Source organism: Littorina saxatilis, linkage group LG4 (genome assembly GCF_037325665.1).
Source record: "Littorina saxatilis isolate snail1 linkage group LG4, US_GU_Lsax_2.0, whole genome shotgun sequence".
Classification (NCBI taxonomy): Eukaryota; Metazoa; Mollusca; class Gastropoda; order Littorinimorpha; family Littorinidae; genus Littorina; species Littorina saxatilis.
In genome coordinates, this window is record NC_090248.1 from 52425051 (window position 1) to 52451676 (window position 26626).

At 41.4% G+C, this 26626-nt stretch overlaps 2 protein-coding genes and 1 long non-coding RNA gene across 7 annotated transcripts in view; 1 reads left to right on the forward strand and 2 right to left on the reverse strand.

Moving 5' to 3' along the window:
• The first annotated feature begins 4038 nt into the window (after positions 1-4038).
• The window catches only part of LOC138965092 (uncharacterized), a 305948-nt gene continuing 283360 nt past the window's right edge, over positions 4039-26626 (forward strand). Inside the window, exons 1-4 of one of the 2 annotated variants that reach the window (XM_070337226.1) lie at positions 4039-4168; positions 9025-9173; positions 10576-11223; positions 11430-11558. In XM_070337226.1, coding sequence (XP_070193327.1) covers positions 4056-4168; positions 9025-9173; positions 10576-10805 — 492 coding nt within the window. In that variant the 5' untranslated portion in view covers positions 4039-4055 and the 3' untranslated portion in view covers positions 10806-11223; positions 11430-11558. Of the gene's footprint in view, positions 4169-9024; positions 9174-10575; positions 12846-26626 lie in introns of those variants that run through there. The other variant, XM_070337225.1, reaches the window with a different exon arrangement.
• On the reverse strand, positions 14170-17103 carry LOC138965093 (uncharacterized). The gene is made up of 2 exons (XR_011455298.1): positions 15116-17103; positions 14170-14626 (listed from the first exon to the last, which is right to left on the reverse strand). It is a non-coding gene; the product is annotated as an uncharacterized lncRNA (long non-coding RNA).
• LOC138965077 (ubiquitin carboxyl-terminal hydrolase 15-like) overlaps positions 22275-26626 on the reverse strand; it is a 41983-nt gene continuing 37631 nt past the window's right edge. For all 4 annotated transcript variants that reach the window (XM_070337200.1, XM_070337198.1, XM_070337199.1 and 1 more), the window contains one exon: positions 22275-26079. In XM_070337200.1, coding sequence (XP_070193301.1) covers positions 25900-26079 — 180 coding nt within the window. In that variant the 3' untranslated portion in view covers positions 22275-25899. The remainder of the gene's footprint in view (positions 26080-26626) is intronic.

A 26626-nucleotide genomic window follows, 5' to 3' on the forward strand; every position in this document is an offset into this window, starting at 1 on the left:
TCTCTCTCTTTATCTCTCTCTCTCTCTCTCTCTCTCTCTCTCTCTCTCTCTCTCTCTCTCTCTCAATCTCACTAAAGGAAGAATGTGGAATTAAAACCGTTATGACTATGTATGTTGTAGGCAGAATGGTTTTATTTTTCAATTAACCTGGCAGAAATAACGATGGTTCGTCTACAATAGGTAGGGGGTTGGATATAATAGTAAGGCATGATGAATTCACTGGCGTAAAAGTTACGCTAATTATGTAACAAAAATTGTAATGCAAGTAGTGCCCACCCAATGCAATGATCAGCTCAGCACGGCAACGCATAACTGCAGCACACCTAACCTGTGTTAGCAGATGCTATGTTACCAGAGCCAGAGGCATGAAAAAGATGGCTATGCTACCCATTATTCCACTAATAGGATCACACTGTCATAAGCTGATGAAAATCGAACATTGACTGTGACTGTCAGTCAGTTTGCAAACGAGTTCAACAAGAATAAACCTACGCAGAAACGTTTGTTCTTGGCAGTCCTGAGCTCTGATACATTCCTGCATGGGTAGAGAGTGGTCTCTGTGAAATTGTCACATACGAGGTTGCAAGGTTGGGAACGCGGCTCCAACGACCACGCACACTCAGTCATATAATTATTTTAATCATGCTGATGAAATTGGAGTAGTTTGCGTGCTGCATTGCTCTGTTGTGTTTCTGTGGAGGTTGTAGCTAGCTAGCTGCAAACACTGGCAGTCCCAGAGGATTTCGTTTTGCCGTGCAGATGTTTTGTTTTTAGTCAAAGCTGTGTGCACTGATATTCTGCAGTCCCTGAGGATTGAGAGCCTGTTGTGTGTGCTGTGAATTGAATTGAAGTCTGTTTTAATGATGGTGTGTTAATTAGTGGTTGAAGGGGTAGAAAGAATTTGACCTTTCAAAGGTTTATCGTAGGCTATCTTTGATAAAGCTGGTTTGGATTCTTCAGCATGTAGTAGTGTGTGTGTGTGTGTGTGTTTGTGTGTGTGTGTGTGTGTGCAAGCGTGCGTTCGTGTGTGTGTGTGTGTTTGTGTGTGAGTGTGTGTGCCGGAGCGAGTGTGTGTGCCCTACAATGACTGATGTGACAAGTGTTGTGCAATGGGCATTAACGTCACGAACTTCACGTGCAAGTCGGGTTAAAACAAATGTGTGGTAGACCTTGTTCTCGCGTCATGCCCACCACGTTTTCATCTTACGGTGTCCGTAGGCTCTGCGCATATGCGTAAAGCCGCTACGTAACCGACAAGACCCCGGCCACTGGACAAGCTGTTCGATGCACTTTGCGAGTTTTTCTAGCTCTTCTGTGGTGCAGTTGGCCCTTATAGACGATGAAGGTGTCCAAGATCTCAGGAGATGCGTGTGTAACCACTAGGTATTCAGTCAAATCCGTGTAAGAGGCTTTCAGCTGACGGGGACAACCAAGCCACCATTATATGCACCGACTTGACATAGTTCAGTCAACAGACGTGCCTTTAGAATTTAATGAATGTGCAGAGGTGCCTCATCTGAACAGACAACTAAAGCTTGATGTTTCCGTCACACGTTGTCTTTTGGATCTTCATGTGATTTACAGTTTACAACACTCGTGATTTTGTATATATATGGCTTGTATTTCAGTCAAGACCCAGCGGGAATATCAAAGGGACTCAGTCCCTTGATATTCATCCGCTGGGTCTTGACTGAAATACAAGCCATATAAAAAACCACTCGTGTTGTAACCTGTATATATATATTTTTTAGGCTTGGGGGGGGGGGGGGGGGGGGGGAGTCCAAATTTCTTTAAGGGACAGAGCGATGACGCGAAGCATCCGAACCTCCCCCTGGAAAATGTTGATAAAAACAAAGACAAGAAGGGCAAAGCCCATACGACTCACATGCTTGACCTTGACCTTTACATGACCTTGACCTTCAGAGTCAAGGTCAAATAACTAAACCTAGCAATGACATCATACACTAAGAACTGCTTTACACATTTTTCCTACCAAAATACATGTGACCTTGACCCAAGGTCAAGGTCATCCAAGGTCATGCAACACAAAGCTGTTAATTCAAGACATAGGAAGTACAATGGTGCTTATTGGCTCTTTCTACCATGAGATATGGTCACTTTTAGTGGTTCACTACCTTATTTTGGTCACATTTCATAAGGGTCAAAGTGACCTTGACCTTGATCATATGTGACCAAATGTGTCTCATGATGAAAGCATAACATGTGCCCCACATAATTTTTAAGTTTGAAACAGTTATCTTCCATAGTTCAGGGTCAAGGTCACTTCAAAATATGTATACAATCCAACTTTGAAGAGCTCCTGTGACCTTGACCTTGAAGCAAGGTAAACCAAACTGGTATCAAAAGATGGGGCTTACTTTGCCCTATATATCATATATAGGTGAGGTATTCAATCTCAAAAACTTCAGAGAAAATGGGAAAAATGTGAAAAATAGCTGTTTTTTAGACAACATTTATGGCCCCTGCGACCTTGACCTTGAAGCAAGGTCAAGATGCTATGTATGTTTTTGGGGGCCTTGTCATCATACACCATCTTGCCAAATTTGGTACTGATAGACTGAATAGTGTCCAAGAAATATCCAACGTTAAAGTTTTCCGGCCGGCCGGACGGACGGACGGACGGACGGACGGACGGACGACTCGGGTGAGTACATAGACTCACTTTTGCTTCGCATGTGAGTCAAAAATGGAGCAATCCGGTGCAACCTCAGCCAACAAATTACCAAACTACCTTTCCAAAACCTTCATTTAGAAGACAAAGGGCGGTATCTAGGGGGGTCCGGGGGCATGCCCCCCCCCCCCCGGAACATTTGGATAAAAACAAAGAAAATGGAGCAATCTGGTGCAACCTCAGCCAACAAATTATCAAACTACCTTTCCAAAACCTTCATTTAGAAGACAAAGGGCAGTACCTAGGGGGGTCCGGGGGCATGCCCCCCCCCCCCCGGAACATTTGGATAAAAACAAGGAAAATGGAGCAATCTGGTGCAATCTAAGCCTTCATTTTATCTTTATATAAAAAAAAGATATACACAAAAAAATATGGCGGGGGGGGGGGGGGGAGACGCTCCCCTCCCCCCCTCCCCTGGATTCGCCCCTGGAATGAGTGAGTGTGTAAGTGAATGTGTGTGTGCATTCAGCATAATTATGTTTGCCTTTTTTGTCAGACCAGAATGTATTCGTTGTATAATGACAGTTGTGGGAAAAATGGTTATTTAAACAGGAATAAAGACAGGTTATAAAACCCAACTTGGGACTTTTTTCTCAGATGGCGGGTAGGTTCTAAGAACTTCAAAGTTTCATCGCCTGGACTTTTCCCCCAGAGAGTTGTACTGCATGTACAGTGTCCACGTCTTGGACGGATACATGCTATAGTTTAGAGGCTTTCAGGCTGGAATCAATGTTCAAGGAATCTCATAGGCACGTGGACTTTGACCATCTAAAGAATAACAGATGCAGCTTACAGGTCTGAGGAACTGAACACACGGGTCTATAGGTTTAATGGGCCGACCGGTGTTCTAAAAATAACGCGACGGTGACAGTGTAAATACACTGAAACTGAAAAATGTGCTAAAATAAAGTGAGACGGTAGCCTACACTGAGACTGATAACCGATAGAGAAAGATTTCAAAGGATGATGGGAAATCGCCATGATTTGTACCGCCATGAAATCAGTGCCTACCACCCAGGTTTGCGGATTATTGTCAGTTTGTGTATTGTTTGTGTGGATATGTTGAGTGCTGTGTGTGTGGCTGGGGGGATGCATCTGTTTGTGTGCGTGTGCATGAGTACCGTGTGTGTGTGTGTGTGTGCATTTTTGTTTGTGTGCGTATGTGTTGTGTGTGTGTGTCTGTGTGTGCGTTCATGCGTTAGTGTGTTTGTGTGTGTGTGCATGTGTGCGTTCGTGTCTGTTTGCGTGCGTGGACGGTGTGTGTGTGCGTGTTTGTATGCTTTTCAATTTCTGTGTTGGTTTTCTCCCCTTTTTTTCACTGTTAAATTCTCTTTAAATTTCATGTATTTTTCAAGATATTACTATGTCTGTTCCAGGTGTCTATGGAGGTGAATTCTGCTTCGATCAGGATTTAGATCTTCGCTGGTGTTCCTATGGCTGTTGTGGATATAAGAACAGAAACTGCTGTGATGCCAAGTAAGTTATTAGTGTCTGCTTGTCTCTCTGTCTCTTCCTTCATTGTTAGTGTTTTGCAGTATTCTTGGGAGGATACAAAATGGGTTTTCTTCATGTCAAACATTCATCTTATTTTGAAAACATTTTCTGTGGAAATGTCAACTACATTCACAAAGAAAAAAGAGTCCCACATTTGGTGTCATTCTGTGTTAGTCTCCCATGTCTACACAGCCAGACAGTCAAACAGATAGACGGACAGGCAGACAGACATATGGTAGTTTCAATGGTTCCCTCTGCAGTCAAACCCTATAGATATTGACAAAGTTTTCTTTCTCGCTAAATGGACTGTTAACCTTACACCATGCTTGGGCCAACAAAAAAATATATGTTGGTTTAGGCAGGGACCTATATTTAGGTCTAAGGTTTAGGGTAACGTGACCCAAACAAATAGGGTCGGTAGGTAGGCATTTTTACAATTTTTAATTTAGTTGAGTTCAAAGGAGGTTACATCCCGTAGTCTTGGTATGGTTCGCAAAATGTGCCAAAAGTTTTTTGTTTTCTTTAGAAATAAACAAAACGTTTTAGGGTCGGCGGGAAAAAAAGGGTCGGTCGGGTTACCCTCAACCAACAATTTTTTTTAGGGGGGGGGGGGGGGGGCTTATGTTTAAAATGCGAGTCTTGAGGGCTTAATCTGCCCTTCTTGCCGTTCCAAAGCTAATTTTGATGTGGGGTGTAGTGGAACACCCCCTTTAAGACACCCCCCCCCCCCCCCCATTTAAAGACTTACCCCTAAAGCAAGACCTTGCTTTCCAGATTGTCTCTTATAACATCTGTAAATTTACCTCCATTTCTCGACTCCCTCCCTTTTCAGACTTGTTTTTCTAATATGTTTGGAGGTCTTCTGGATCTTGATCTAGATGTCCACTGGGTGTAGTTCACAGGGATTTTGTCACAGGAGCCGACTTCGGCTATTACAGGTCTCAAAGGGGGGGGGGGGGGGGGGTCCACTGTATTGGACGAGAAGAGATGTGACTGGTACACCCTGGCTGCCTCATTCAGATGCGGGATTCGAAGAATTTGAAGGTCTGAAAGATTAGAATGTTATGACTTTATCACAGTGGACAGGGCGGGGATGTAGCTCAGTCGGTAGGGCGCTGGATTTGTATCCAGTTGGCCGCTGTCAGCGTGAGTTCGTCCCCATGTTCGGCAAGAGATTTAATATTTCTCAGAGTCAACTTTGTGTGCAGACTCTCCTCGGTGTCCGAACACCCCCGTGTGTACACTCGCAAGCACAAGACCAAGTGCGCACGAAAAAGATCCTGTAATCCATGTCAGAGTTCGGTGGGTTATAGAAACACGAAAATACCAAGCATGCTTCCTCCGAAAACGGCGTATGGCTGCCTAAATGGCGGGGTAAAAAACGGTCATACACGTAAAATTCCACTCGTGCAAAAAAACATGAGACGAACGCAGAAGAAGAAGAAGAAGATGACACACTGTCACCCTCCTCCCCCTCCCTCTCAGACATAAACAAATCTGACACAATCAAATCTTAAAAGAGAAGCCCGGAGTCTTAAATTTAAGGTAAATTTGCAAAGGATATGAACAAAAAATTTGAGAAAACAGGGTCCTAAATGGGGAAAAGTTTGAAAACAGTTTTGTTTAGATCGGAGTCCCTACGTTATGTACTTAGTGTGTTACAGTTCATGTTTATTGCACAGCGTTGCCCTGATCGTGGGCCTGACGGTGCTAGCCATTCTGGTGGTGTCTACCATAATTGTTACTGTATGTGTTACAAAGATGTGTAACAGTGGTGTGTTACAGTGGTGTGTTACAGAGATGTGTTACAATAATCTTTGTATCGTTTCTTGCACAGCGTTGCCCTGATCGTGGGCCTGACGGTGCTAGCCATTCTGGTGGTGTCTGCCATCATTATTACTGTATGTGTTACAAAGATGTGTAACAGTGGTGTGTTACATAGATGTGTTACAATAATCTTTGTATTGTTTCTTGCACAACGTTGCCCTGATCGTAGGCCTGACGGTGCTAGCCATTCTGGTGGTGTCTGCCATCATTTACTGTATGACTTTGTGTTACAAAGATGTGTAACAGTGGTGTGTTACAGTGATGTGTTACAGAGATGTGTTACAATAATCTTTGTATTGTTTCTTGCACAGCGTTGCCCTGATCGTGGGCCTGACGGTGCTAGCCATTCTGGTGGTGTCTGCCATCATTATCAATCAATATGAGGCTTATATCGCGCGTATTCCGTGGGTACAGCGCAAGGATTTATTTTTTTATTTTTATTTTATGCAATTTATATCGTGCACATATTCAAGGCGCAGGGATTTATTTATGCCGTGTGAGATGGAATTTTTTTTAGACAATACATCACGCATTCACATCGGCCAGCAGATCGCAGCCATTTCGGCGCATATCCTTCTTTTCACGGCCTATTATTCCAAGTCACACGGGCATTTTGGTGGACATTTTTATCTATGCCTATACAATTTTGCCAGGAAAGACCCTTTTGTCAATCTTTAACGTGCACACCCCAATGTAGTGTACACGAAGGGACCTCGGTTTTTCGTCTCATCCGAAAGACTAGCACTTGAACCCACCACCTAGGTTAGGAAAGGGGGGAGAAAATTGCTAACGCCCTGACCCAGGGTCGAACTCGCAACCTCTCGCTTCCGAGCGCAAGTGCGTTACCACTCGGCCACCCAGTCCTCAATGATGACTATTTCAGTATTTGGGATTGCAGTTTTTGCGAGCATGTTGTTTGACGGGTGTTGGTGGATTGTGTGTGTGTGTGTGTGTGGGGGGGGGGGGGGGTGGGAGGGTGTAAGATGTGTAACAGTGGTGTGTTACAGAGATGTGTTACAATAATCTTTGTATTGTTTCTTGCACAACGTTGCCCTGATCGTAGGCCTGACGGTGCTAGCCATTCTGGTGGTGTCTGCCATCATTAGTACTGTACTATGTGTTACAAAGATGTGTAACAGTGGTGTGTTACAGTGATGTGTTACAGAGATGTGGTGTACGTCTGCCATCATTATTACTGTATGTGTTACAAAGATGTGTAACAGTGGTGTGTTACAGTGATGTGTTACAGAGATGTGTTACAATAATCTTTGTATCGTTTCTTGCACAGCGTTGCCCTGATCGTGGGCCTGATGGTGCTATAGCCATTCTGGTGGTGTCTGCCATCATTATTACTGTATGTGTTACAAAGATGTATAACAGTGGTGTGTTACATAGATGTGTTACAATAATCTTTGTATTGTTTCTTGCACAACGTTGCCCTGATCGTAGGCCTGACGGTGCTAGCCATTCTGTTGGTGTCTGCCATCATTAGTACTGTACTATGTGTTACAAAGATGTGTAACAGTGGTGTGTTACAGTGATGTGTTACAGAGATGTGGTGTACGTCTTCCATCATTATTACTGTATGTGTTACAAAGATTGTAACAGTGGTGTGTTACAGAGATGTGTTACAATAATCTTGTATTGTTTCTTGCACAGCGTTGCCCTGATGATGCTAGCCATTCTGGTGGTGTCTGCCATCATTATTACTGTATGTGTTACAAAGATGTGTAACAGTGGTGTGTTACAGAGATGTGTTACAATAATCTTTGTATTGTTTCTTGCACAACGTTGCCCTGATCGTAGGCCTGACGGTGCTAGCCATTCTGGTGGTGTCTGCCATCATTAGTACTGTACTATGTGTTACAAAGATGTGTAACAGTGGTGTGTTACAGTGATGTGTTACAGAGATGTGGTGTACGTCTTCCATTCCATCATTATTACTGTATGTGTTACAAAGATGTGTAACAGTGGTGTGTTACAGTGATGTGTTACAGAGATGTGTTACAATAATCTTTGTATCGTTTCTTGCACAGCGTTTCCCTGATCGTGGGCCTGATGGTGCTATAGCCATTCTGGTGGTGTCTGCCATCATTATTACTGTATGTGTTACAAAGATGTGTAACCGTGGTGTGTTACATAGATGTGTTACAATAATCTTTGTATTGTTTCTTGCACAACGTTGCCCTGATCGTAGGCCTGACGGTGCTAGCCATTCTGGTGGTGTCTGTCATCATTAGTACTGTACTATGTGTTACAAAGATGTGTAACAGTGGTGTGTTACAGTGATGTGTTACAGAGATGTGGTGTACGTCTGCCATCATTATTACTGTATGTGTTACAAAGATGTGTAACAGTGGTGTGTTACAGAGATGTGTTACAATAATCTTTGTATTGTTTCTTGCACAGCATTGCCCTGATGGTGCTAGCCATTCTGGTGGTGTCTGCCATCATTATTACTGTATGTGTTACAAAGATGTGTAACAGTGATGTGTTACAGAGACCGGCACGGTTGGCCTAGTGGTAAGGCGTCCGCCCCGTGATTGGGAGGTGGGTTCGAACCCCGGCCGGGTCATACCTAAGACTTTAAAATTGGAAATCTAGTGGCTGCTCCGCCTGGCGTCTGGCATTATGGGGTTAGTGCTAGGACTGGTTGGTCCGGTGTCAGAATAATGTGACTGGGTGAGACATGAAGCCTGTGCTGCGACTTCTGTTTTGTGTGTGGCGCACGTTATATGTCAAAGCAGCACCGCCCTGATATGCGCCCTTCGTGGTCGGCTGGGCGTTAAGCAAAACAAACAAACAAACATGTGTTACAGAGATGTGTTACAATAATCTTTGTATTGTTTCTTGCACAACGTTGCCCTGACGGTGCTAGCCATTCTGGAGGTGTCTGCCATCATTAGTATTGTACTATGTGTTACAAAGATGTGTAACGGTGGTGTGTTACAGTGATGTGTTACAACTTACAGAGATGTGTTACAATAATCTTTGTATTGTTTCTTGCACAGCGTTGCCCTGATCGTGGGCCTGACGGTGCTAGCCATTCTGGTGGTGTCTGCCATCATTGCCTTTGTCTGCTGCTTCATGCGGCGGCGTGGTGTCCGTGGTCAGGTTCTCAACACCAGCCCTGCAGGCAACAGTGCCGTGGTGGTGTCCAGTGAGTATATTGAACGCTTATCATTATTATACATGTGTGACAGGGAGACTACCGTCAACCTTCAAAGCAGGCTCAGCAGAGTTGTCGGCCGTTGAGTAGCGCGAGCTTTTTATAGCTCGAGGTTTTTCCAACGTCGCTGACACCTGTGAATTTTAGAGTTCTGTTTGCGACGGGCTCTGGCGGCTGCCGTCTCATTGTATGTTCATGGGAACTGTTGCGTACCCATAACAGTTTTGTAAGGTCAAAGACATTAGCTTTAAATCTCAATCCTGTTTGAATGGCTTTGCCTCCAAAGGTGATTGTTGTGATTCGGCACTCAGTTACATATATGTAATAATAATAATTTAAAAAAATAATTATAATAATAACAATGATAATTATGATGATAATAATAATAATAATAATAATAATATTATGCAAGTACCTCTTAACAATGACCATCTGCCCTTTAAAGACCATCGATCCTCAAAGGTCCACAACAATTTAGTTTTGTTTGTTTGTTAATTTTTGTCATAGTGACCCCCTTAATTTATAACAAATACTTTTGGTTAGTCCCTTGGGTGATCGTTTAAAGACAGGTTTGACTGCGATAATGATGATGATTATATAAAAAATAAAAAAAATCATTTATTTTATTTATATGGAAGATTTATATAGCGCTTGACGTTCTCTAAGCGCTGATTACATATTAATTTCTGCCGTGTGAGATGGAATTTTTTTACACAATATATCACGCATTCACATCGGCACATAAATGATATAACATGTTATACAGTGCTATTCACCGCCAAGAAGCAGTTTCACGGCAGTATGGGCGTTAAAGTTCAACGTTTCACACAACTTTCCTTTATTTCCTGACATGGCATGAGAAGCTCCTTTTAATTGTTTCATTCACTGTTTTATTAAAGACTTATTTGTATGTTAATTTAGGGCGGGGATGTAGCTCAGTCGGTAGCGCGCTGGATTTGTATCCAGTTGGCCGCTGTCAGCGTGAGTTCGTCCCCACGTTTGGCGAGAGATTTATTTCTCAGAGTCAACTTTGTGTGCAGACTCTCCTCGGTGTCCGAACACCCCCGTGTGTACACTCGCAAGCACAAGACCAAGTGCGCACGAAAAAGATCCTGTAATCCATGTCAGAGTTCGGTGGGTTATAGAAACACGAAAATACCCAGCATGCTTCCTCCGAAAACGGCGTATGGCTGCCTAAATGGTGGGGTAAAAAAAGGTCATACACGTAAAATTCCACTCGTGCAAAAAACACGAGTGTACGTGGGAGTTTCAGCCCACGAACGCAGAAGAAGAAGAAGTATGTTAATTTTGTCATGTAAGTTTTATTCAACAAACTGAAAAAGGTCTGCATTGCTCACAATGAACATGGCACTAAAATTAATCATACTCACAGGTGGACACAACCAGACAGTGACCTCAATGGGACAGCCAATGGGACAGCCAATGGGACAGCCAATGGCGTACAACACCCAGGCCTACCAGCCAGGAATGTACGCCCCACCACCCTACCCCATGGGCCAGCAACCTCCTCCTCCCCCCATGGGCTACGGTGCGGCCATGGCCCCTCCTCCCTACATGCAGGCCACTGGTCAGGACAACCAGGCTTTTAAGACGCCAAACTAGCATGACTGTTTTTACTGAACTGGGAGGACCTTTTTTTGGCCAGGACAACCAGGCTTTTAAAACCCCAAACTACCAGCATGACTGTTTTTACTGAACTGGGAGGTCCTTTTTTTGGCCAAGACTACGAGGCTTTCAAGACCCCAAACTATTAGCACGACTGTTTTTACTGAACTGGGAGGTCCTTTTTTTGGCCAAGACTACGAGGCTTTCAAGACCCCAAACTACTAGCACGACTGTTTTTACTGAACGGGGAGGACCTTTTTTTGACCAAGACAACGAGGCTTTTAAGACCCCAAACTACTAGCACGACTGTTTTCCCTGAACTGGGAGGTCTTTTTTTTGGCCAGGACAACGAGGCTTTCAAGACCCCAAAGTATCATAATTGTTTTCCCTGAACTGGGAGGACCAGTACAACGAGGCATTCAAGACCCCAAAGTATCATAACTGTTTTCCCTGAACTGGGAGGACCAGTACAACGAGGCATTCAAGACCCCAAAGTATCATAACTGTTTTCCCTGAACTGGGAGGACCTTTTTTTGGCCAGAACAACGAGGCTTTCAAGACCCCAAACTAGCATGACTGTTTTTACTAAACTGGGAGGACCAGTTGGTCCAGTACAACGAGGCTTTCAAGACCCCAAAGTATCATAACTGTTTTCCCTGAACTGGGAGGACCCTTTTTTTGGCCAGGACAACGAGGCTTTTAAGACACCTAACTAGCATGACTGTTTTTCCTGAATTTTTTTAATGGAATTTTCTTGAATTCCCTAAACTTAGAGGACCTTTTTTTGGTGGAATAAAGCAAGGATTGTTATTCTTCCAAAATGAGCGTAGGCTCGACTTGATAATTTATAGGTCATATTTTGTGTACAGATAGATCTACTTTCAGCTGCTTTTTTCCATGTTCTTGCCATGGCTCTGCCACCCTTCAGTAGAAAGATCGCGAACAAAGCCTTCAAGACCCCAAACGAGCATAACTGCTTTTCCTAGAAATATTTGAAACTTTGGAAAATTGAAATTTGTATGGAAGACGATAAATTGTCGCAACATCCATGTGTGCTGTGGCCATAGCTCTACCTCTCCTCTGCCATGACAACCAGGCTTTCATTGCTACAAACTGGCAAGACTCTTTTCATTTCATCAGTGCCTGAGTTTGACTATTCTCAAGATGAGCAGGTCTTTATATACCTCCTTCACTGCAAAATGGTGTGGATCGCATTTTCTTTATTTCATTGTTTGTTTGTATTTGTGTGTTTTATTTTAGGTACTGGTCAGTTTATAGTTAATGTAATTGAATTGAAACTTGAAATTGTTAATTGTTGTAACAAAAGCAGTCAGAGTAGGACAAATAAAGGCATAGAATAGCTTCTTCAGCCGTAAGTAAAATATTGAATAATGTTCATCAAAGGTTAAATGTACAAAACTTATTTGAGAAGAAGAAGACTGTGCGTGGTTTTACAATTCATTTGATATGGTGCGTCACTGTTTTTTTTGTGTTATGTGTGTGTGTTTTTTAAAATATTTTTCAACAGTTGAAAAATATGAGTGTGATAGATTAACTGTCACTTTAATGTGAGTTGTTTATTATCGCTTCAGATTTTGGATAATCATGACTATCGCTGATCTAGGCAAGCTGTACAGTACCTTTTGTGGGCTCTGGGTACATTATGACACTTTTTATCGGTATGTTCTTACTACAGTGCTTGGTGCTTGTTCTTTAAAAAAAATTTCCTTCACTGTTTTTTTTGTGTTCAATCCTCAGATCTTTGTTTAACAGATCCGCTGTTTTCTTATCTTCTGTTTTTTTTTTAATTATCAAGCATTTGCTTTTGCATCTATTTTCTTCAAATTGCACCTATTCCGAGCACCGGATAGTGCTGCTGGACTTGCGAATGTAATCGGATCTGCTGTTTTATTATCATCCTTCGAGATAATCAGTTGAATCTTTATTTTTTTGCACAAAGTTATTTTTTTGGTCATATATCCATGCTGTATTTGGAATATTCTTTGGGTGTTTATAATTAGGCCAACAAAAAAAAAAGTCTGTTTACGGTAACATAGGCAAACAAAATAGTCAGGATTTTTTCTTTTCTTTTTCTTTTTTCTTTGTCCCCAAAACCATATTTTTTAAGTTATTTTGCCAAAAAACAAAGATTTTTTTTTTTTCCCCATGACTGCATAATGTTGATCACATAAATGTGACCCTCCACCACGAAATGAGTCGCATGTCACCTCACGCGGTTCTGCGCTAGGCATAATATAAGTCCGGGGGGTGTCTAGTAACAGTGTGAGGGTCACCATAGTCACAGGCTTAATTATAACTCGAAAAGTGTTCACTCTTTTCTAAAACGGTTTTCACCACTGGATAGAGAATAAAAAACTCTTTAAGAAAATGTAAAAATATGAAAATCATGAAAAGGTGACATGCGACTCATTCCGTGGTGGAGGGTCACAAATATCACGACAAAACAGAAGATCACACATTTATTTTAATTTGTATTTTGAGAAGATGTGATTTCACACCAAAACCTTAAAAGGGACACCAGGATAGCTATTAGTATACAAGGGTCAGTGTTCAAAATACCTGTACAACTGTATCAATTATGAAAATAAAAATCTGTGACGTGACATTTTGTAGTTACAGCATTATAGCTCGACATGTTAAACACTTGTCATATTGAACACCCACTCATGAGTACATGTAACAGCATTATATCTTGATATATTAAACACCCACTCATTAGTAACAGCATTATATCTTGACATATTAAACACCCACTCACTTTCTTATTAACTAGCAATTAAACAAACTTACAAACACAACTTGATAGTAAACCGCTAGTGTTCAACATCCATGTCAAGAACTTTCATGTCGGAAACAAACAACACTACAAATATATGATGTATTTGGACAGTCTGGTACTTTCCTTGTATTCTTTCCCCCCCAGCTTCCCTAATTCTACATCAAAGTAAATTAGTCTAAAATTATCCTTATTCAACCGGAAACATTTTAACTCATTGATTGCAATGTAATTTCTCACATTTGAGATAATAAAGTTAATTTGATTTGATTTGAATGGATTTTTTTATTGTATTGCATTCTTGACAGTTAGTGTCTGGGTTTTTTCCTGAACAGTTGATCCTGTATGTCAGTGTCTCTATGCAACTATAAAATCATAATCATTTGATGGTTTTGTAAAATGCAGTCTAAAAGTGCTTTATCATAGTGACAAGATTGCAATAAGGGTACATTTATGTTTGCACACACAAAATGTGTTGTTTGGAATATAAAACACTTTTGAGGAGTGCATGGTTTGTTTTTTCCCAGTAATATATGCCGGAAATCTGGATTCGATTATCCAGGCCTCTTTTTTATTTGTATTTTTTTGGTTCTTCTGCAGGATTCATGACATTTTTCAGTCTCACCCATGGGAGTGTTATCTGTGATTTCTTATCTGAAATGCCTTTTATACTTTTAAAATGTGTTTGTCTTATATTTTTGGAATGTCAGCTAAGCATCTTTTTTTTTCATTTTTTTTTTCATTTTCATTACTTTATTGTCCCATCGCTGGGAAATTCGGGTCGCTTCCTCCCAGTGGAAAGCTAGCAGCAACGGAGTCGCGCTACCCAGGTGTCTGCGTGTTTAGGTGTATTCAGCCACCTGCACTTATGGCAGAATGACCAAGGTCTTTTACGTGCCATTGTGATGACACGGGGGTGGGACATGGCTTCCGTCTCTGGGTCTGCACATAAAGTTGACCCGTGTCCGTCCCGGCCCCAATTCGAACCTGCGACCTTCCGATCACAAGTCCAGTGCTCTACCTCCCGCAGTGGGGCACTGCGGTTATGAAATTAAAAGCCCCTCCTGTTTTTGGAACCGCAGGAGCTTTCTAGTTTGCTGTTAGGTAGATTTTTGGTTCCTCTTTCCTGTCATGCTCTCTTTTTCTTCATGAATTCTTTTCTTTTTTCTGCCTTCTTGCTCATTCACCTGTATTTTTTCCAAAAATCTCTTCTCTTGCCGCTTGTCTCGCGATTCATGTATAGTTTAATCTGTTAGTGTTCTGATGTAAGTCCAGCAGTAGATAGGTTAAGCCTATTTTAACATACTGGAAACTGGTAATCTTCCAGTAGGTATTAATTTAGTTTTACTAAAGCCTGCTGGGACACAAGTAATGGGTTAGTGCATTTGTAAACAGGAATCGCTTGACAAGTGGCCCCCTTCATCCCCCCCTTCCTCGTCCTGATATGGCTCTGCGTAGTCGGCTGGACGTTAAGCAACAAATAAACAAACAAACAAATCCAGTGCTCTACCATCTGAGCTACCGGGCCCCCATAAAAAATCTAAACAATCAAACATTTACATTTTTGTTGACATTTTTTAGTCTCACATTGTATTGTGTATTACCGTACACCCATTTATTTTACTCTTCGTAGCTCATTTGTGGTATTGGAGGTGTGAAGAGATCTCTGTTTACGGGAATTTTATATTTTCTGAGGGATCACTGGAGGATATCTTTCTCGCATAATTGCATATTTACATATCATCTTTGTTCTATTTGGTATCAATAAACTTTAATTTTGTACATGTACTGCTTTGTTTTCTGTTCATGTGGACAATCCGACTTGAATTTAAAACCACCCTATACAAATCTGTGTTATTTGACTAGTTATTCTGAGTCTATTTGGGAAAAAAATGCATGCAATAATAATACAGGGGACTTCCACTAATCGCGGTCCACTATATCGCGAATTCGGCTATATCGCGAAGACCTCTTGGACCCTGAAAAAAACAGGACCAACCTTAAAGAAAAAAAATTAAATTAAAAAAAAATGTGCTTTGTGAAGAACTTTACACTCCATTGCACATCACACGACACCCCTTAGGCAGCATGGTTAGTGGGTGGCCATCCTTTATTGGCAGCAGTGTCTGCTGTGCAGTCAAGCATGCTGATTTAGTACTTGTGTCAGAGACTGCAGAGTGGACAGTGTAGTAACCTTCTCTTGTTAACTATCTCTGCTGACTCTAGTGCCCACCCAACCCCCTCTTCTTCCTCCCTCCCTTTTATGGTTCTTTGTGTTCTTAGCGGTGGTGGGTGAGACTGCAGAGAAAGGTGCTCCACAGTCTCTCTTACTTGCAATCCCTCCTCCTTTACATTACATTACACTGGCAATCCCTCCTCCTTTACATTACACTGGCAATACCTCCTCCTTTACATTACATTACACTGGCAAATATGCTGTACAATATTTTGCCCTTGTTTTTGGACTGGGGTTGTCAATTGCAGAGCATAAGAATGATATTTTTTTGCAACAGCAGAGGTGAGAGTAGTGTTTTGTCTTTCTCGTACAACACCAAAAAAGACTGACAGTATCCATCCAAATCAAATTTGTGTTCACATGTCAAAACCAATACAATTTCTTAAACCACTAAAACAAAAAAACAAAAAAATCTTTTCTTTCTTTTTTTGCCACGGACCCCTCCCATTCACCCAATGTTTCGCGAATTCGATATATCACGATCTCAAATCTTTGGACCCCAAAGACCGCGATATAGTGAAAGTCTACTGTACATGCAATAATCAGAAGACTAATTAATACAGTGGTACCTGCAATATCAATCAATCAATATGAGGCTTATATCGCGCGTAATCCGTGGGTACAGTTCTAAGCGCAGGGATTTATTTTTGTATTTTTATTTTATGCAATTTATATCGTGCACATATTCAAGGCGCAGGGATTTTTATTTATGCCGTGTGAGATGGAATTTTTTTACACAATACATCACGCATTCACATCGGCCAGCAGATCGCAGCCATTTCGGCGCATATCCTACTTTTCACGGCCTATTATTCCAAGTCACACGGGCATTTTGGTGGACATTTTTATCTATGCCTATACAATTTTGCCAGGAAAGACCCTTTTGTCAATCGTGGGATCTTTAATGTGCACGTCCCAATGTAGTGTACACGAAGGTACCTCGGTTTTTCGTCTCATCCGAAAGACTAGCACTTGAACCCACCACCTAGGTTAGGAAAGGGGGGAGAAAATTGCTAACGCCCTGACCCAGGGTCGGACTCGCAACCTCTCGCTTCCGAGCGCAAGTGCGTTACCACTCGGCCACCCAGTCCTCTGATGGGAGGACACTTCCCATGAAAGGACATTCTGAATTTAGAGAAAAGGGGGAGCTGCCTCTGCAGATAGGTGACAGGGTCACGTACAATCCGTACTCTGGAAAGAGGCAGTAAAGAGTTCATTCCTATTCGGATGGTGTGGGTCAACTATGACCCATACTTTTTATGTTGAATCCTTCATCCCGACTGCATGTGTAGTCTACAGCGTGATCCGGTGAAGGTTAAATAAATTTGTTGTCAGTCGACAAGTTTTTTTTTCTTCATTAAGTTCAGTGAAGTCAAGATCTTCTCTGAACTGATCGACTTCAAACACAATTATTGATCATTTTATCCAAAATAAATCTCGGAACCATACAGAGTCTAGAAAAAAAAGTTTATTTTTTATTTCACTTCAGCCGCAAGACCAGACACTGATCACCATGATGAGAAGAACAAATTTATACAGGACAGACATACACAATAAATGTATTTATAAATATACACATGATAGACATATACAGCAAATGTATGGATATAAACACATAGTAGACTCCGGTATAAAGTGAGTTGCTTATTTACAAACAGAACACATTAGCTCTGGTATACAAAACAACATATTTAGTAACAGTGCACTATTTCAAGGTAACATCCTCACAGCGTGCACACATCCGATATGATATAGTAATCATATATGACACCAAAATAAATCACCCAGCTTTGTGACTGTCACTTTGAGAACGTCCTTTCACTATCCTCTCAGCAAGTAAACAAAAACTTGACTATAAATGTAAAAATTGATAAACCTAGCATATTGTCATGATTAAAAAAAAAAGGAAATAATATCACACACACACAGACAAATGCACACACACACATACATACAAACGCACAAATTCTCACATGAATGCATGCATGCACAAACGCACATACACACAAAATGGGGGTGTGGTGAGAGAAAAACAACACAAAGCAATCTAAAAAAACAAAGACTTTTAGTGCACATCAGCCTTGATGTTCGTGTGTGTGTGTGTGTGCGTGTGTGTGTGTGTGCGTGCGTGCATGTGTGTGTATGCGTGTGTGTGTGTGTGTGCATGCGTGTGTGTGCGTGTGTGTGTGTGCGTGTGCGTGCATGTGCGTGTGTGTGTTTGTGTGTGTACAGGGCTCCCCACAGACACTCTACATGGAGGGTCCTAGGACCCCCAATTTTAGTTTTTATGGGGTCCAAGGACCCCCCCCCCCCCCACCAACGGAATTTTAAAGGGTCCCACGACCAGCTGGACTGTTGCAAGCTAGACCTTCACAAAAGGATTATTTGTCATGATATTGGTTATTTTTACATCATAAATGTGCGTACAGACCTGGGAGAAATGTTTCTCGTTTTAGAATTCCAGTCAGGGGTACATTCTTGTCCGTTCTGTGCGGAATCTGGTAGACGATTACAGTCTGGAAATCAGGACCAACGGTACATATGATATAACGCAAAATTAGTGAGTCCCCAGATCTGATCTTTTCAAGTTTAGCGTGTGGATACCCACAATTAACTACAATAAACATTCCTGTTGCAAACAAAAAGTATATTCGCATGAAACAAGAGATTTGAACCACACACCTAATAAAAACACACACACACAAGTCTCAGAAGAGTAATGCAAAAGTATCTTATAAAGAGCTATGTGCATGTATCTCGCCAGCTGTGTATCCCGTCTTGTTTAAGAATTTCTAGTATGTTTTTTCGGCTTCTAGTACATATAGGATGCAGGGACGTAGAGTTTGGGGAGCCCTGATGTGTGTGTGTGTGTGTGTGTGTGTGTGTGTGTGTGTGTGTGTGTGTGTGTGCGTGTGTGTGTGTGTGTGTGCGTGTATGCGGATACACACGTGTGTTTTCTTTTACAAAACACACATGAGAGCTGTGTGTTTCGTAAATCAACACACATTACTTCCTAGACAAGTGGAATAATTATGAATCCCTGACATAGACAACACTATCATGCGTAACAGAATATAATACATCACAAAATGAGCCAAAATGTGTGACTAAACTCAGCTATGAAACATCTTCGGAGCAAACCCAAAGCACCAAAACAAGTCTTGCCTATCAACTGTGCAATCCACACAGCCTCTCCCCTTTAATATTGAATAAAGGCTTCCTCTCTCCTCTTTTTCTCACACTCTTTCTCTCTACACTGTGGATCACGTGCCGTTATTCCGCACTTTCTCACCATCTTGACAAAGGCAGTTGATCTGCCGACAAATATTGATCAAAACAAAATACCTGACCTGGTTACTGGTGTGTCTTCTTTTTATTTACACTCTTTCTCTCTCTATTTCCTCTCACTCGTGCATTATACACTCACTTTCTCCCCCCCCCCCCCCCCCCCCCCCCCCCACCCAAAAACAAAAAAAAAAAACCCACCATCTTACATACAGACTTCTGCCTGGCATGGTATAAATTCTTCAGACAGGTTTTTTTCCCTCCAATATCAACCTAATGGAAAAGTTCAGATGAAAAACAACACACACAAATAACTACAATAAACATTCCTGTTGCAAACAAAAAAAGTATATTCGCATGAAACAAGAGATGTGAACCACACACCTAATAAAAACGCACACACACACACACAAGTCTCAGAAGAGTAATGCCAAAGTATCTTGTAAAGAGCAATGTGCCTGTATCCCTCCAGCTGTGTAGCCCGTATTCTGCTTTCTAATCTTAAGACAGACCAGTCGTCAACTGAAAAAAAATCTTTCAACTAGCTTCTAAGTACCTGCACCTATACACAGGCCTATAGAGACACAAAACCACTCGTTCACACACACACACACACACACACACACACCTCTCTCTCTCTCTCTTGCTTCTCTCAAAAGCATATCTACAATATCACGCATTCACAAAAACTGGAAATTCACATTTTGTTTATCTTTCTTTATTTGGTGTTTAACGTCGTTTTCAACCACGAAGGTTATATCGCGACGGGGAAAGGGGGAGGGGGGGCGGGGAGATGGGATAGAGCCACTTGTTAATTGTTTCTTGTTCACAAAAGAACTAATAAAAAAATTGCTCCAGGGGCTTGCAACGTAGTACAATATATGACCTTACTGGGAGAAACACTTAACGAGGGTAAAAGGAGAAACAGAATCCGTTAGTCGCCTCTTACGACATGCTGGGGAGCATCGGGTAAATTCTTCCCCCTAACCCGCGGGGTGTCATTTCGTTTATATACAGAAGGAAATCGCTGTATAAATAATTGTTTACATGCACATCTTTCTTTCTTTATTTGGTGTTTAACGTCGTTTTCAACCACGAAGGTTATATCACGACGGGGAAAGGGGGGGAGATGGGATAGAGCCACTTGTTAATTGTTTCTTGTTCACAAAAGCACTAATAAAAAAATTGCTCCAGGGGCTTGCAACATCTATATATATATATATACGACTTGTGTCCGTCTGTGTGTTCGCGATGCACGGCCAAAGTTCTCGATGGATCTGCTTCAAATTTGGTGGGCATATTCAGGTAGACCCCGGACACAACCTGGTCGATGAGAATTTTCAACACGTGCTCTCAGCGCGCAGCGCTGAACCGATTTTGGTTTTTCTGTTCATCTTCCCAGATCCATTCCCAGTAACTCTTCCTCATCTTCTCCAGTGTTTTGCGTTTATCTCCCTTCCTTCGTGTGGCGTCAATCCATATTCCCATTACTATTTTTAGAAGGTCACTGTCCACAACGCTTTCATCCCGGCGAAGCCGGATATTCCCGTTACTATTTTTAGAAGGTCACTGTCCACAACGCTTTTATTCCTCTACTTCGCCGGGTACCCGGCAAAGCCGGGTATTCGGCTCTGCTTCTTCCCGGCAAAGCCAGGTATTATTCGGCTCTACTTCTTTCCGGCGAAGCGGGTATTCATTCTAGTAGTACAATATATTACCTTACTGGGAGAATGCAAGTTTCCAGTACAAAGGACTTAACATTTCTTACATACTGCTTGACTAAAATCTTTACAAACATTGACTATATTCTATACAAGAAACACTTAACAAGGGTAAAAGGAGAAACAGAATCCGTTAGTTGCCTCTTACAACATGCTGGGGAGCATCGGGTAAATTCTTCCCCCTAACCCGCGGGGGGTTACATGCACAACTCATTCAACAAAACTAACACTACATTTAGAAGCATGTGTACATCAAAACATTCTTAACAACACTCACAAAAACACAGCTAAGTGGTGACATTCTATAAGTAGATCCACACGCAATTTCCTCACTTTTGTACTATTAAAACCTTCATACTGAAAAAAATACTAACTTCAGTACCAAATCATACAAAATGACAAATGAAATAAATACCCCAATTCCATGTACCTCCGACAATGAAGTTGCTGTGCATGACACAAAATCTTTCATCCGTTTGTGTAAGAATCTGATTAATCTCAATTTGCAGGTTAAAAAAAAGCACAGGTGATTTTTGTTCTACTCTGGTAACTGGTGCAAAGAAAAATGCAACTCAATTCTTCAAGCTGGGCATTCCATGAGAAAACTGCTTCTATCAAAACTCAAAACTCTAGTTACTGTGCAATTCAATGCATACCAAATTAAACCATTCATGGAGAGAAAAGACGTTGTTCGCCATTCTTTCTTTCTTTATTTGGTGTTTAACGTCGTTTTCAACCACGAAGGTTATATCGCGACGGGGAAAGGGGGGGAGATGGGATAGAGCCACTTGTCAATTGTTTCTTGTTTTCAAAAGCACTAATCAAATATTTGCTCCAGGGGCTTGCAACGTAGTACAATGTATTACCTTACTGGGAGAATGCAAGTTTCCAGTACAAAGGACAACATTTCTTACATACTGCTTGACTAAAATCTTTACAAAAATTGACTATATTCTATACAAGAAACACTTAACAAGGGTAAAAAGGGAAACAGAATCCGTTAGTCGCCTCTTACGACATGCTGGGGAGCATCGGGTAAATTCTTCCCCCTAACCCGCGGGGGGGATAAGAAAAGTAAGTTTAGGTGCAAAACGATCGCTGGAAGTGTAACAGAAATGATTTGCAACAACCACAAAACAAAAATCTTCTCAAAGGCTGTATTTGACCAAACGCCACTCCGTTTCTTCATAAATGTACATAGTACAAAAGGTTATCTAAAATCGTCTTTAAAAATACAAAATAAAGACTCAGTTTTAAAGAGTGTTCGAAAACGCACAGAAACGGTACCCAAAAGAGAATTATTTGTAAAAAAAGGAATAAAAAAACAATGATCGACTGAGGAGGTGAATACATTCATGGAAAACAAACTAAGTTCAAAACACAACACAAACATGTTCATTCAAACAATGCAACTAAAAAGACCAAAATGACTTGCACACTTTATTTTCTTTCTTATCTGTTGATTCTTGTATAATACACAGAATCTGTACTCTGGTAGTGGTACTGATGGTATTAGTATTAAATGAAACTACAAAAGAGATAGGTTCATCCTAGCATATAACCACGTCATGTCCCAAATAGACACTAGTTCTGGGGACAGAAAAACCAAGTTAGCATAGATAGGTTTTGATGTTACTTTTTGAAACCAAATTAACTTTCTTTATTTGGTGTTTAACGTCGTTTTCAACCACGAAGGTTATATCACGATGGGGAAAGGGAGGGGGGGGGGGGGGGGGGGGGGGGGAGGTGGGATAGAGCCACTTGTTAATTGTTTCTTGTTCACAAAAGCACTAATAAAACAAGAAGAGCAAACGCTTGATCGAGTCACTTTCGCAGTTCTGAATATTATATGAGGCATCAGATGGACAGGAAGAAATTGCTATTCACAACACAATACAGATGTAAATAATTTGATGTAAAGAATAATCCTATAAAGTTTGAATCAAATCCGATGAATAGTTTCAGAGATATGATATTTCAATTTTTTTCCTTCAAGACATACCTGTGACCTTGAAAAAGGTCAAAGGTCACCAAAGCAGACGTCAAAGTGTAGAGGTCACTGGGAGTCACATTCACATAAAATTTGAGCCCGGTCACTTTTATAGTTTCCGAGAAAAGCCCAACGTTAAGTTGTGTGTTGCCGAACAGAAAAGGCTAGTTATCTCCCTTGTTTTTCTGATAACGTTCGTAAAAGGCTACAGATGTAAATACTTTGATGTAAAGAATAATCCTACAAAGTTTCAATCACATCCGATGAACTTTGTCAAAGATATAAAATGTCTAATTTTTCCTTTGACGCTGACCTGTGACCTTGAAAAAGGTCAAAGGTCAACGAAACCATCGTTAAAGTGTAGAGGTCATTGGAGGTCACGACTAAACAAAATATGAGCCCGATCGCTTTGATAGTTTCCGAGAAAAGTCCAACGTTAAGGTGGTGTCTACGGACGGCCGGCCGGCCGGCCGGCCGGACAGACTAACACTGACCGATTACATAGTCACATTTTCTCAAGTGACTCAAAAATTGCTCCAGGGGCTTGCAACGTAGTACAATATATGACCTTACTGGGAGAATGCAAGTTTCCAGTACAAAGGACTTAACATTTCTTACATACTGCTTGACTAAAATCTTTACAAACATTGACTATATTCTATACAAGAAACACTTAACAAGGGTAAAAGGAGAAACAGAATCCGTTAGTCGCCTCTTACGACATGCTGGGGAGCATCGGGTAAATTCTTCCCCCTAACCTCCGGGGGGTAACCAAATTAACGCATGCTTTCACCAAAGGCAAAGACATGCACGCACTCACGTTAACACATGTGCTCAACAAAGACTCATGTATACACTTAATTTATCACATTACATGTTAACTGTTATGAGATTACTGACATTTATAACTATTTATATTATCATAGCTTTAAGACTTTTACGTACCAAAACCTAGCTACACTTGAAGCTCTTAAACAAAGTTACAAACAACAAAATTCCTCAGGAATGAGGGGTGGGGGTGGGGTGTTTGGAGGAGGGTGGGTATGGAGGCAGGACATATAAAATGCCATTTAGAGGCTTACAAGTCTGCACATAATTATACAGACCTGGAAACCCTTGTTTTGCACTTGGAGTATTCTCAAACAAACTTGGTGTATTTTCAGATATGAGTGTACTACTCACAGCATTAGAACATCCATGATTAAAACATGCTTTGCACACGTCCGATGCACTGTTTAAATAATGCTTTTTTCGGCATTTAATGAAAAAAAAAAGGTAATCCTTGATTAAAACTTACAACGTTTTCCAGAATCATTAAAATAAACAGTGTTCAAGTAAATATTCAGGCAAATGACATTCTATGTGTATCATTTCTGATGCGTTTGTGAAAAAAAAGTAGTCTGGGAGTTTTTTCATCGTAATTTATTCCTCCAACCATATTGATCGTATCAAAAATACAGGTGAAATCGTATGGGTTCCCAGGTCTGAGTATACTTAACTTATTACATATCAATACACCTGAGACTGCCCCAAACCCCTATGCACCATTCGTAATATCACATCGAGAGTCAAGCGTGACAGGAAAGAACCATTTTCATTCCTCACCTGTACATTCCTGTTACAAGCACAGGCAACAACAACTAATTCATGTGTACACTCCCGTCAAAAGCATGTTGACTCCATCATAATTGTTTCAACCAAGCTACGCATTTTTGCCAGAAATCATTTTTGTTTTATAAAAGACCAGATAACATACACACACACATGCACGCACTCATGCATATACACAGCAATGCACGTACACACACACACACAGAAGCGTGCACATACACAGATCCCTGGATAATGTAAGCTACTTTAGAGAAATGACAACTTCAGGCAAGTCTTTGTGAGGGACTGAAAATCTTCTTTACTATGTTGATAAAGTTGAACTTTGTGCTTGGTAATAGTAATGTAACTCAAGCCTAAACTCAAGATCTGTAATGCATAAATTATGCTAATTAAAGTATTCCAACCATCAAATCCGACCTAACAGTTTCTCTACACACACTGTAAAACCACACCTGTTGAACAAGAGGTTATTCCTATCCCTTGCAGTTTACCTATGGCATAAATAAATACCACAGACTAAACGGATGCAATGAACAAAGTACTAGAAAGGTGATATCACTGTGTGCATTTCTAGTCTGTGGAAAAATCTGGTTATGCTTCAAACGGATTGATAAGCTAATCTGCGCACAAATTTCGATTTCATCAGAAAAATCCTTGTGGTTGTTCCTAAGCCTATTTAACTGAAAGTACTGAGAGTGGGATCGAATATATGGGCTCTGTTCTTTTACATATGACTATGAGGCTAAAATTGTAATCATTTATCAGCCATGACAAATGAAATAACACTAACAGCACATTTCCAACGTAATCTTCACACCATCTACTCAAAACACCTTTCACTGAAAGTCTTCACAGATTTTCGGTCAGAAAAATGCACACAACAAACAACTAAACAACTGAAGTACAGAAAGACAGGGGAAAGAAACTCAAGAGACGCTACAACAGTAAATCATACTTCATTGTGAAGCTCGTCTATCACATAACAAGCGAGTAGGAAAGGAAGAGAGAATATATTCTTTTTCTCTTTGTACACACACTCCCAAACCGCAGCAATTGTCAACAAGTATCCCAGCAGCATGACTGAAAAACAGATGGAAACTGTTCTCCTCAAACGTGGTTCAAGATCCTCTATTTCACATTGTAGGAAAGTCACAGCAAGCATACCCACAGCAGGGTATGCAAAGTGTACATGAGTCTCCATTTCACAGGGAAAGTCATGTGAAGGATATACGCACATGTGAAGTATGCACATACTATGTCCAAGTCATTCCTGGCATACACATATGTGAAGCAAGACACCGTGTATACCATCCTTCCTCTTTTTGTCATCAGTTGTTGTCCATTTCATCGTCGCTGTGACTGAATTCATTGGTGTTGCTTCCTTCCCCTTTTGTAGAAAAGTCACAACGAGCAGATTTGCACACACGCACACACGTGGTGTCCGTCCGTCATCAGTTGGTGTCCATGTCATCGTCGCTGTGACTGAATCCGTTGGTGTTGCTTCCTTCTCCGTTGCTGGAACCAGTGCTGGTTTCTGCCGCCGGTGCTGCTTGTCGCGACTTGTTGGGGACGGCCTGAGGGGTGGCGTCTGCTCCTCGCCGCTTGTACACCAACACGTACGCTGCTTTGGTCTGGAAGGAAATTGTGAATGATGTGTTAATACAGGTGTTGTTTCCCTTGCAAGGAATTTGTGAACGACTTGTCAATATAGGTCATGTTTTGTCTGCAAGGAATTCGCAGCAAATAAGGAGACAGAATGTGAGTTAAATTAAGTCAATGCATTTTCAAGGTTTGCTCAGCACAAGGAGACACCATAGCTAGCAGTTTGCGATGAGAAACTGAACTGTACATCCTGTTTTCCCCTTGCTCTGAGAGAAGTGGCTGCCTGCATGCACAATTTTCCATGTGAGAGCGTACACACGTTTGTGTGTGTGTGTGTGTGTGTGTGTGTGTGTGTGTGTGTGTGTGTGTGTGTGTATGTGTGGGGTGATGTGTGTGTGTGTGGTGATGTGTGGTGTGGATGTGTGTGAGTGAGTGAGTGAGTGAGTGAGTAAGTGAGTGAGTGAGTGTGTGTGTGTGAGTGTGTGTGTGTGAGTGTGTGTGTGTGTGTGTAAGTGTGTGCACGCGTCCGTATCAAAAGCTATGTGTATGCATATGTGAGTGCACCAGTGTTCACCT